We start from the raw sequence: 12,453 nt of genomic DNA, 5'->3' as shown, positions 1-12,453 counted from the left end.
CTTCCTTCCTTCCTTCCTTCCTTCCTTCCTTCCTTCCTTCCTTCCTTCCTTCCTTCCTTCTTCCCTCCCTCCCTCCCTCCCTCCTTTCCTTCCCTGTGTCCCTGCCTCCTTCTTCTTTTCCTCCTCCTTCTTTTCTTCTCCTCTTCCTCCTCCTCCTCTTCCTTTTTTTTTTTTTTGTTTTTTGAGACAGAGGCTTGCTCTTTCACCCAGGCTGGAGTGCAATGGTGCAATCTAGGCTGCCACCTCTGCCTACCAGGTTCAAGTGGTCCTCTTGCCTCGGCCTCCCAAGTAGCTGGGATTACAGGCACGCACCACCAAGCCCAACTAATTTTTGTATTTTTAGCAGAGACGGGGTTTTGCCATGTTGGCCAGGCTGGTCTTGAACTCCTGACCTCAAGTGATCCACCTGCCTTGATCTCACAAAGTGCTGGGATTACAGATGTGAGCCACCACACCTGGCCTGGAAGACTTAATATTATTGTAATATCAATATTCCAATACTCCCCGGTTCGCATATAGATATAAACCAATCCCTATCAAAATCCTCAGCTGGACCGGGAGCAGTGGCTCATGCCTGTAATTCCAGTGCTGTGGGAGGCTGAGGCAGGTGGATCACTTGAGGCCAGGAGTTCGAGACCAGCCTGGCCAACATGGTGAAACCCCATCTCTACTAAAAATATGAAAAATTAACTGGGTATGGTGGCAGGCGCCCATGCCTACCAGCTACTCAGGAGGTTGAGGCAGGAGAATCACTTGAACCCAGGAGGCAGAGGTTGCAGTGAGGCGAGGTTGCACCATTGCACTCCAGCCTGGGCGACAGAGCAAGAGTCCGTCTCAAAAAAAAATCAGCCTGGGAGGTCAGGAGTTTGAGACCATGTCTCTACAAAAATTAAAAAATCAGCAGGGCATGGTGGCATGTGACTGTATTCCCTGCTACTCAGGAGACTGAGATGAGAGGATCACTTGAACCGAGGAGTTCCAGGCTGCAGTGAGCTGGGGCTGTGCCAACTGCACTCCAGTCTGGGCGATAGAGTGACATCTCATGTCTAAAGAAACAAATCCCCCATTGGCTTGTTTTCAGAAATTGACAAGCTCATCCTAAAAATTCATGCGGAGGCCGGGCATGGTGGTTCACATCTGTAATCCCAGCACTTTGGGAACCTGAGGTGGGTGGATCACTTGAAGTGAGGAGTTGGAGACCAGCCTGGACATCATGGTGAAACCCCGTCTCTACTAAAAATACAAAAATTAGCTGGGCATGGTGATGCATGCCTCTAGTCCCAGCTACTTGGGAGGCGAAGTTGGGAGAACTGCTTGAACCCAGGAGGCAGAGGTTGCAGTGAGATGAGATCTCGGCACTGCACTTCAGCCTGGGTGACAGAGCAGGACCTTGTCTGAAAAACCAAGAAAAAAAAAAAAAAAAAAAAAAAAATTCATGTGAAATTCAAGGGACTTCAAATAGCCAAAACAATCTAGAAAAAGAAAAACAAAGCTGGAAGATTCACATTTTTCAATTTCAAAAGTTACAACAAAGCTACCATAATGAAGACAATTAGTATTGATACAGGCAACAGGCATACAGGTAAGCCCCCAAATTGTGATTAGCCTGAGAGGGTTTGTGGTTTCACTCAAATAATTCAAGGGTAAGCTGGTGGTGTTAAACAGCAATCTTTTATTGAACCAGAGCTGCTCCTTGCAAAGCAGGACTTAACTCATAAGCAATGCACCCAGAGCTGCGCTTGTGGGCATTTGGCTAGGTGTAATTTTTTTCTTTTTTTTTTGAGACGAAGTCTTGCTCTGTCGCCCAGGCTGGAGTGCAATAGCACAATCTCAGCTCACTGTAACCTCTGCCTCCCAGGTTAAAGTGGTTCTCCTGCCTCAGCCCCCCAAGTAGCTGGGATTACAGGTGTGGGCCAATACACCCAGCTAATTTTTGTATTTTTTTGGTAGAGACAGGGCTTCGCCAAGTTGGCCAGGCTGGTCTCAAACTCCTGGCCTCAAGGGATCCTGTCTTGGCCTCCCAAAATGTTGGGATTACAGGCGTGATCCACCGCGCCTGGACTCTTCTTTTTTTGAGATAGTGTCTTGCTGTGTTGCCTAGGCTGGAGTGCAATGGTACAATCTGGCTCATTGCAGCCTCGACATCATGAGTTCAACCAATCCTCCTGCCTCAGCCTCCCAAACAGCTGGGACCACAGGTTATGTGCCACCACACCCAGCTAATTTCTTTCTCTTTTTTTTTTTTTTTTGAGACAGTGTCTTGCTCTGTCACCCAGGCTGGCACGATCTCGGCTCACTGCAACCTCTGCCTCCCAAGTTCAAGCAATTCTCCTGCCTCAGCCTCCCAAGTAGCTGGGATTACAGGCACCCGCCACCACGCCCATCTAATTTTTGTATTTTTAGTAGAGACAGGGTTTCACCATCTTGGCCAGGCTGGTCTCAAACTCCTGACCTTGTGATCCACCTGCCTCGGCCTCCCAAAGTGCTGGGATTAAAGGCATAAGCCACCACGCCCAGCCTAATTTCTATTTATTTATTTATTTGAGATGGAGTCTCACTCTATTGCCCAGGCTGGAGTGCAGTGGTGCGATCTCAGCTCACTGCAAGCTCCGCTTCCTGGGTTCACGCCATTCTCCTGCCTCAGCCTCCCAAGTAGCTGGGAATACAGGCACCTGCCACCACACCAGCTATTTTTTTGTATTTTTAGTAAAGACGGGGTTTCACCGTGTTAGCCAGGATGGTCTCGGGATCTCCCTACATTGGCCAGGCTGGCTTGAACTCCTGGGCTCAAGAGATCCTCCTGCCTCAGCCTTCCAAAGAGCTGGGATTATAGGCGTGAGCCACTGCACCCGGCCCCTAGTGGCTCTTTTCTTTTTCCTCTTGGGATATTCCTTCTGGAGGCTGCTGTGGGGACTCTGAAGTAGCCCTACGGAGAGGCCCATGAGATAAACTGAGGCCTCCTACCAGTGAAACTGTGCCCCAAAGAGTTAAAGAAACCAATGACTAGCAGAAATTTTCCAGTTTGCAGGATGGCAGATAAAAAAAGAAACGACTTGCAGAAATGCTGAAATTCATCTGCTGGTGGGATTAACACGCTGGCTGAAATAGATTGGAACCAATATGGCCAACTGCAGTTTGCACAGAACAAGCTTGCTGATGTCACAGTGTGAATTTCCACTGCATGTTACATACTAACCACCCCCAGAATTTGCACATGCCCCCCATGAAGTAGCACGAATAGGGACCTGCACATGCCTGAGCACTTTCCAGGCCTCCTCTCTCCTTCCACCAATCACCTAAACTCAGAATCCACTCCCTAAACCTTTCCTAATAAAATTACTGCCCTAAAGCCGGCACAGGGAGACAGATTTGAGCTAGCCTTAGACTTCTGTCTCTTTATTGGTTGACTTGCAATAAAGCTATTCTTTTCTCAAAAGCCTGGTGTCAGCTGGGTGTGGTGGCTCATGAGTGTAAGCCTAGCACTTGGGGAGGTCGAGGCAGGAGGATCATTTGAGCCTTGGAGTTCAAGACCAGCCGGGACAACATAGCGAGACCTCAAGTTTAAAAACAAAAAACTGGCCAGGCGTGGTTGCCCACGCCTGTAATCCCAGCACTTTGAGAGGCTGAGGCAGGTGGATCACTTGAGGTCAGGAGTTTGAGACCAGCCTGGCCAGCAGGGGGAAACCCTGTCTCTACTAAAGATACAAAAATTAGCCTGGCATGGTGGCACACGCCTGTAGTCCCCAGCTACTAGGGAGGCTGAGGCACGAGAATCGCTTGAACCTGGGAGGTGGAGGTTGCAGTGAGCCGAGATTGTGCCACTGCACTCCAGTCTGGGTGACAGAATGAGATTCTGTCTCAGTAAATAAATAAATAATAAAAACGAAAAACCAAATGCCTAGTGTCATAGTATTGGCTTTGTAGCACATTGGCTCAAGCCCGTTTTGCTCTGTAGAATCAACTGCTAGCACCAAATTGCCTGCCATGTGAGTGTGAGCCACATACGAGGGTTCTTGGAAGGGACTTTCAGCCCCAGTTACACCCTCAAAGGACTACAGCCCCAGGAGAGACCCCCACATCCAAATCCTCCACCCAAATGACTACCAAATTTTTGACAAACAGAAATTGTGAGCAATGAGTGACCACTGTTACTTTAAGCAACCAAGTTGAGAGGTGATTTCCTGTGCAACATTAGGTAACTGTGGTCACCTCTCCCCTTCAATACCCCTGCCGAGGGTGGTAGCTCTCTCCTGCAATCATCTCTGGGTTACCTAAGTATCCACTTTTGGCCTTTCCTCTGTCTTTCAACAGCCATGTAAAAAATTCCTCGAATTAAATGCGGCTGAGCATGGAGGCTCATGCCTGTAATCCCAGCAGTTTGGGAGGCCCAGGAGACTTCTTTGAGCCCAGGAGTTTGAGGCCAGTCTAGGCAAGAAAGTGAGACGTTGCCTTTAAACTTTTCTTTTGAGGTGGAGTTTCACTTTTGTCACTCAGGCTGGAGTGCAATGGCGTGATCTCGGCTAACTGCAACCTCCGCCTCCCAGGTTCAAGCGATTCTCCTGCCTCAGCCTCCCGAGTACTTGGGATTACAGGCGCCTGCTACCACACGTGGTTAATTTTTGTAGTTTTAGTAGAGATGGGGTTTCACCATGTTGGCCAGGCTGGTCTTGAACTCCTGACCTCAGGTGATCTGCCTGCCTTGGCCTCCCAAAGTGCTGGGATTACAGGCGTGAGTCACCGCGCCTGGCCTCTCAAACATTTTTTTTTTTTTTTTTTTTTTAGTTAACTTGGTGTGGGGGCGTGTATCTATAGTCTCAGGTACCTGAGAAGCTGAGGCAGGAGGATTGCTTGACCCTGGGATGTTGAGGCGGCAGTGAGCCATGATTGTGCCACTGCAGTCCAGCCTGGGTGACAGAGTGAGACTTGTCTCAAAGCAACAAAACAGAAACAAAAAAACAAATTAAATGCCCTATATTTGCAATACCTAGTGTGTTTTAAAATTTTTTTATTTTTGAGACAAGGTCTTGCTGTGTCATTCAGGCTGGAGTGCAGTGGTATGATCACAGCTCACTGCAGCCTTGACCTCCCAGGCTCAAGCAATCCTCCTCCCTCAGCCTCTCAGTAGCTGGTACTACAGGCACACACCACAGCATCTGGATAATTTTTTAATTTTTGGGGTAAAAACAGGGTCTTGCTATGTTGCCCAGGCTGATCTTGAACTCCTGGCCTCAAGTGATCCTTCCACCTCAGCCTCCTAAAGCGCTGGGATTATAGGTGTGAGCCATCATGTGCAGTCCATCTTCTCGATAGGACCCTTTTGTTTTGTTTTGTTTAAGATGGAGTTTCGCTCTTGTTGCCCAGGCTGAAGTGCAATGGTGTGATCTCGGCTCACCACAACTTCCTCCTTCCAGGTTCAAGCGATTCTCCTACCTCAGCCTCCCGAGTAGCTGGGATTACAGGCATGCACCACAGCACCTGGCTAATTTTTATTTTTAGTAGAGGCGGGGTTTCTCCATGTTGGTCAAGCTGGTCTTGAACCCCCGACCTCAGTTGATCCGTCCACCTCGGCCTCCCAAAGTGTTGGGATTACAGGCGTGAACCACCGTGCCTGGCCAGGGCTCTTTAGTTTTACAAGAAAACATTAAGTATGAAAGCAGTACCTCCTGAATATGCATGGCCATCCAAAACCCAGCTTTTGAAGAATCTTCACTTGGCCCGGCTGGGCCACCACCTCAGCTCCACCTAAAACTGAGCTGTGCTCTCTTCCCCTCTACATCCCCTGATGGGCCCTTGCTGCCCCTCCATCCCTGCCTTTTTTTTTTTTTTTTTTTGAGACAGGATCTTGTTTTGTTGCCCAGGCTGGAGTGCAGTGGTGTAAACATTGGCTCACTGCAGCCTTGATCTCTTGGACTCAAAGGATCCTCCCACCTCAGCCTCTTGAGTAGCTGGGACTATAGGTGCATGCTACCATGCCCAACTAATTACTATTATTATTTTTTTGAGACGGAGTTTCACTTTTGTTGCCCAGGCTGGGGTGCAATGATGCGATCTTGGCTCACTGCAACCTCTGCCTCCTGGGTTCAAGCCATTCTCCTGCCTCAGCTTCCCAAGTAGCTGGGATTTCAGGCATGTGCCACCACACCTGGCTAGTTTTGTATTGTTAGTAGAGATGGGGTTTCATTATGTTGGCCAGGTTGGTCTCAAACTCCTGACCTCAGGTGATCCTCCTGCCTTGGCCTCCCAGAGTGCTGGGATTACAGGCGTGAGCCACTGTGTCTGGCTTGCCCAATTATTATTATTATTATTATTTTGAAGACAAAGTTTCACTCTGTTGCCCAGGCTGGAGTGCAATGGCACCATCTCTGCTCACTGCAACCTCCACCTTTTGGGTTCAAGCGATTCTCCTGTCTCAGCCTCCCAAGTAGCTAGGACTACAGCCATGTGCTACCACGCCCAGCTAATTTTTGTACATATATATATGTGTGTATATATATGTGTGTGCGTATATATATACATATATATATATATATATATATATTTTTTGAGACAGAGTCTCACTCTGCCGCCCAGGCTGGAGTACAGTGGCGTGATCTCCACTCACTACGAGCTCCGCCTTCCCGGTTCACGCCATTCTCCTGCCTCAGCCTCCCGAGTAGCTGGGATTACAGGCGCCTGCCACCTCGTCCAGCTAAATTTTGTACTTTGTTTAGTAGAGACGGGGTTTCACCATGTTAGCCAGGCTGGTCTCGAACTCCTGACCTCGTGATCCACTCACCTCGGCCTCCCAAAGTGCTGGGATTACAGGCGTGAGCCACCGAGCTCGGCCTAATTTTTGTATTTTTAGTAGAGACGAGTTTTCACCATGTTGGCCAGGCTGGTCTTAAACCCCTGACTTCAGCTGATCCACCTGCCTCGGCCTCCCGAAGTGCTGGGATTACACACATGAGCCACCACACCTGGCCCCTGCCCAACTAATTTTAAAAAATTTTTCGTAGAGACAGGATCTCACTATGTTGTCCAGACTGGTCTTGAACTTCTGGGCATAAGGGATACGTCCTGTCTCAGCCTCCCGGAGTGCTGGGATTACAGGCATGAGCCACCATACTCATCCTTGTCTTCTCATCAGGGAAGACTAACTCCTCTTATCTTGACTGTTTCCCCAGGGCCCCAGACACACATCGCCACGCAGGACCTGGGTGGGGAGTACGGAATTTATTTTATTGTTCTGCGTCTGGGTTTGGTTCCTTGGATGTCACGGTTCCTGGATGGGGGTGGGTGGGTCCCACCTCCCTAAGTCATGGTCCCACGGGCCTGTCGGGATTGTTTTCCAGGTTCAAAGTGCACTGAGAAAGCTTCACAGTTTTAATACTTCTAGATGCTCAACTGAGGCAAAGTGACAAAATGGCCCTCCCCCCCCCGCCCGCCACAAAAATAAAACCCCAAGCCCCTGGCAGCTGCTGCTGCAGCCGTATGAAAAAATAATACAAACTCTTCTTAAAAAATAGATTACACAGAAAAAACGCAGAGGACAGAGGGGCATGAGGAGGGGCAGGGAGCCTCGGGGGAGAGGCCCGGGAAGGGGCTCTGAGATGACTGCAGGGGTTGAGCTGCTGGTGGACACCTGCCCCATCCACTGTGCCCATCCTCTCGCTGCCCGAGCCGGCTCCTCCCCATCAGCTCTGGCCCAGGCACCACAGCTCCACGCTCCCTCAAGGGATCCCCTTCACCCTGAGGCTTGGTACCTGCTTCTCACTAAAGTGGCTTTGAGAAAGAAACAAAAAAAAAAAGACCCAAAGCGAGAGAAGGGGCTATTTGCTCAGCCATCGGGGACCTCCACCCCATGGGATCAGCTCTCTCTCTGCTTTGGGGGTTTGGAGAGTCCTCGATACCTGTTGCTACCTAGACACCCCCTGGGGAGAAAACGGGCCCCAGACTCCCCGTTTGGTTCCTGGGAACACAGACACCTGGGAACTTGGCCTCTGCCCTGATGTGCGCCCGCCCATGCACCCAAGCGTTACATGGGGCATGGTTCAGAGGCTGCCTCCTGGCCCAGCCTCCAGGGAGCTACGGACCAGACAGGTGGAGCGTGCACAGGGTGGCTGGGGCAGCAGCGTGTGGAAAGGGGCACAGCTCACACACGCCCTCCAGCTCATGCAAGGAGAAGCGAGCGGGGACAGCCCTGCCAAGACAGAAGTTACAGCAGGGCGAGGGCATGGTGTGCGTGTGCAGCTCGGCCGGCTCCGGGCCATGGCAGAGAGAAAGCAGGGGAAGCGGTCCACGGGGTGGGAGAAGGCAAGTCAGGACCTGGCTCTGAGGAGAAGCCCGGGCCCCCACTGTCCCAGTTGAGGGCCACCTCCCGTGGAGGAATCTGGTGGGGGTGGATTCCCTGGAGGTGGGGACAGGGGCGGCTGAGTGGCCCTGGCTCAGTCGGGGACCTCAGGGTGGGCAGGCAGTCCGCTCTCGCCGCGCCGGTAGGTCTCCCAGAAACCCCTGTCCAGCTGCTCCAGCTGCGGGCCCAGTGGCAGGTGGCCGGCCAGGTGCATGCGGAGGGTCTCCAGCCAGTGTTCCAGCTTCACGAAGGACGGCCTGGGTGACAGGCGGGTGGGGAAAGGTGGGTCTGGCTCTCCCAGGAATCGGCCCCGCCGTCCCCCAGGCCAGGACCCCACCCCACTCACCTCTTCTCGGGGTCCAGATCGCAACAGCGCACGGTGATGGGGAAGAAGCTCGGGGGGCAGTTTGCAGGGCAGTAGCGGTCCAGGAAGCCTCGTACGTTGAGGCCAAAGTCCATGGTGCGGGGCAGGTAGTCGGGGTCTGCGTTCACCCGCCCGATGATCTGTCCAGCACAAGGCCCAGCAGTTACTCCAGGGGGGCCCTCAACCTGGGCGTCTGGGTGCCATCCAGGTGGCTTGAGGGCAGGTGGCACCGGGCCTGGCTGCAGCCTGACTGCGGTACCTCACGGGGGCCAGCCCATGCCTTGCTGTGGGCAGCCTTCCTGGCCTGCAGCCCCTGCAGATGCTGAGCCTGCAGCCTGGGTGAGTGGGGAGGAGCCCAGGCCTCAACACCCCTGGACCTACCTCGCACAGGACGATCCCAAAGGAGAACACATCCACCTTCTCATCATAGCTGCGGCCTGGACAAAGAGACTGACTGTCAACAGATGAACACACAGGGGTGCCAGGGATGCCAAAAGGCAGGGGACCGGGCCAGCTGGGAGGATGCCCCAGTTGGGAGGTCCAGGCCCAGGAGGCAGATGCCGGCAATCTCCTTGGGAACCTAGGCTTAGGCTCTTTCCCCCAACCCCACCAGGTCTGAGCAAGTCTTTGGGAGCTCTGAGGAGCAAGGGGCAGAGGCCTGGACAAGGAGTTCTAGGCACCAATCAGCTGCGTGACTTTGGGCAGGTCATGAACTCTGTGCTGGTCCTAAAAGGCAACCATGTCAGGTCTCTGGAATCCGTGAATGTTACTGGATCAGAAAAAGGGTCTTTTGCAGATGGGATTAAGTTAAGGATCTGGAGATGAGATGATGTCGGCTGATCTGGACGGGCCCCAAATGCCACTGCAAATGCGCTCTTGAGAGAGACACAGAGAAGACACAGCAGAAGAGGAGGAGGTGGCCCTGTGAAGACGGGGGTAGAGACTGGAATGATGTGGCCACAAGCCCAGGAATGCAAAACAACCAGAAGGTGGAAGAGGCAAGGAATGCATTCTCCCCTAGATCCCCCTGGAGGGAGTGCAGCCCTGTTGGATTTCAACCTTCTGGCTTCCAAAACTACGAGGGAATACATTTCTGCTGTTTATTTTATTCCGAGATGTAGTCTTGCTTTGTCGCCCAAGCGAGAGTGCAGTGGCACGATTGTGGCTCACTGCAACCTCTGCCTCCTGGGTTCAAGTGATTCTCCTGCCTCAATTTCCCGAGTAGCTGGGATTACGGGTGTCTGCCACCATGCCCGGCTAATTTCTGTATTTTTAGTAGAGATGGTGTTTCACCATGTTGGCCAGGCTGGTCTCGAACTCCTGACCTCAAGTGATCCACCTGCCTCGGTGTCCCAAAGTGCTGGGACCACAGGTGTGAGCCACCATGCCTGACCATTTTCTGCTGTTTTAAATAATCAAGTTTCTAACAATTTATTACAGCAGCCTCAGGGAACTGACATGGACTCTCTGAGCCTCTTTCCTTATCTGTAAAATGGGAATGATACCAGTTGCTTAATGATGTTAAAAACAATTGGTACATGGCTGGGTGCGCTGGCTCACACCTGTAATCCCAGCACTTTGGGAGGCTGTGGTGGGCGGATCACCTGAGGTCAGGAGTTCCAGACCAGCCTGGCCAACATGGTGAAACGCCATCTCTACTAAAAACACAAAAATTAGCCAGCCATGGTGGCAGGTGCCTGTAATGCCAGGTACTTAGGAAACTGAGGCAGGAGAATCACTTGAACCCGGGAGACAGAGGTTGCAGTGAGCTGAGATCACATCACTGTACTCCATCCTGGGCAACATAGCAAGACTCCATCTCAAAAACAAAAAACGAAATACCCAAAACAATTAGTACTGAATACCAACTCTCATTTACTGAATGCCAACTAGGTGGAAATGAGTGTACACCCTTAAATCCTCACACCAATCCCTACAGATAGGAAACACTAAGACTGTTTTGTTTTTTTGAGACAGAGTCTTACTTTGTCACCCAGGCTGGAGTGCAATGGCACGATCTCGGCTCACTGCAACCTCTGCCTCCCGGGTTCAAGCGATTCTCCTGCTTCAGCCTCCTGAGTAGCTGGGATTACAGGCGCCCGCCACCACACCCAGCTAATTTTTATATTTTTAGTAGAGATGGGGTTTCACCGTGTGGGCCAGGCTGGTCTCAAACTCCTGACCTCGTGATCTGCCTGCCGCAGCCTCCCAGAGTGCTGGGATTACAAGTGTGAGCCACTGTGCCTGGGCACTAAGACTGTTTTATAGTCTTCTTTGGGGGCTATGTTAACTCTGTGTGTGTGTGTGTTTTTGAGACAGAGTCCCACTCTGCTGTCAGGCTGGAGTACAGTGATGTGATCTTGGCTCACTGCAACCTCCGCCTGCCGGGTTCAAGCAATTCTCCTGCCTCAGCCTCCCGGGTAGCTGGGACTATAGATGTGTGCCACCATGCCCAGCTAATTTTTTTTGTATTTTTAGTAGCGATGAGGTTTTACCATGTTGGCCAGGATGGTATCGATCTCTTGACCTCGTGATCTGCCCACCTTGGCCTCCTAAAGTGCAGGGATTCCAGGTGGGGTTTTTTTTTTTTTTTTGAGACAGTCTTGCTCTGTCACCCAGGTTAGAGTGCAGTGGTACAATCTTGGCCCAGTGTAACCTCTGCTCCTGGGTTCAAGTGATGCTCCTGCCTCAGCTTCCCAAGTAGCTGGGATTACAGGCATGCACCACCACACCTGGCTAACTTTTGTATTTTTAGTAGAGATGGGGTTTTACCATGTTGGCCAGGCTGGTCGCGAACTCCTGGCCTCAAGCAATCTGCCTGCTTCAGCCTCCCAAAGTGCTGGGATTACAGGTATGAGCCACTGCGCCTGGCCTATTTTTTGTTCTCTTGAGACAGGGTCTTGCTCTGTTGTCCAGGCTAGAATGCAGTGGTATGATCATAGCTCATTGCAGCCTTGACCTCCTTGGCTCAAGTAAATCTCCCACCTTGGCTTCCTGAGTAGCTGGGACCACCGGCGTTAGGCACCACGCCACATGCCAGGCTAATTTAACTAGGTTAACTATGATGAGGTGATGGCTGGGGTCTGCCTGCCCTGAACCTGTGTTCGTGTGCCACCTGCTTGTAGAAGGACTTTATAACCTATACTCTGGGCATATATAGGACCACTGACAGTAAAGAAATGGACTGAGGGAGGTAGACCCTGTGGGAGGCAGAATTACGGTCCCCAAAGATGACTGCGTCCTGATCCCTGGGACTTGTAAACGTCCTACCTTCCATCGGACTCTGCAGATGGGATTAAGTTGAGGGTCTTGAGATGGAGGGCTGATCTTGGATTTTCCAGATAGGCCCAATGTCATCATAAGAGTCCCTATCAGAAGGATGGAGGGCCGGGCATGGTGGCTTATGCCTGGAATCCCAGCACTTTGGAAGGCTAAGGCCGGAAGATCACCTGAAGCCAGGAGTTTGAGACAAGCCTGGGCAACACAGTGAGACCCCTGTCTGTATTAAAAATTAAAAAGAATTAGCTGGGTATGGTGTTTCATGCCTGTGGTCCCAGCTATTCAGGAGGCTGGGGTGGGATGACAGTTTGAGCCCAGAAGGTCGGGGCTGCAGTGAGCTATGGTGGCACCACTGCACTCCAGCCTGGGCAACAGAGCAAGACTCTGTCTCTTTAAAAAAAAAAGGAAGGAGGAAGATTAGAGCCAGGGAAGGAGATGCAGGGATGGATGCAGAGATCAGAGAAGAGAAGATGCTTTGCGG

At 51.5% G+C, this 12,453-nt stretch overlaps 1 protein-coding gene across 2 annotated transcripts in view; it reads right to left on the bottom strand.

Moving 5' to 3' along the window:
- Window positions 1–7,193: 7,193 nt before the first annotated feature.
- Window positions 7,194–12,453, bottom strand: part of LIMK1 (LIM domain kinase 1) — a 36,608-nt gene continuing 31,348 nt past the window's right edge. For both annotated transcript variants that reach the window (XM_023218673.2, XM_023218674.1), the window contains 3 exons: window positions 9,075–9,130; window positions 8,676–8,833; window positions 7,194–8,586 (listed from right to left, as the gene is read on the bottom strand). In XM_023218673.2, the coding sequence (XP_023074441.1) occupies window positions 8,424–8,586; window positions 8,676–8,833; window positions 9,075–9,130 (377 nt within the window). In that variant the 3' untranslated portion in view covers window positions 7,194–8,423. The remainder of the gene's footprint in view (window positions 8,587–8,675; window positions 8,834–9,074; window positions 9,131–12,453) is intronic.

This window comes from Piliocolobus tephrosceles, chromosome 8 (assembly GCF_002776525.5).
Source record: "Piliocolobus tephrosceles isolate RC106 chromosome 8, ASM277652v3, whole genome shotgun sequence".
NCBI classification, from domain to species: Eukaryota; Metazoa; Chordata; class Mammalia; order Primates; family Cercopithecidae; genus Piliocolobus; species Piliocolobus tephrosceles.
Note: the sequence above shows the minus strand (reverse complement) of the source record. Positions and strands in the feature narration are given on the sequence as shown.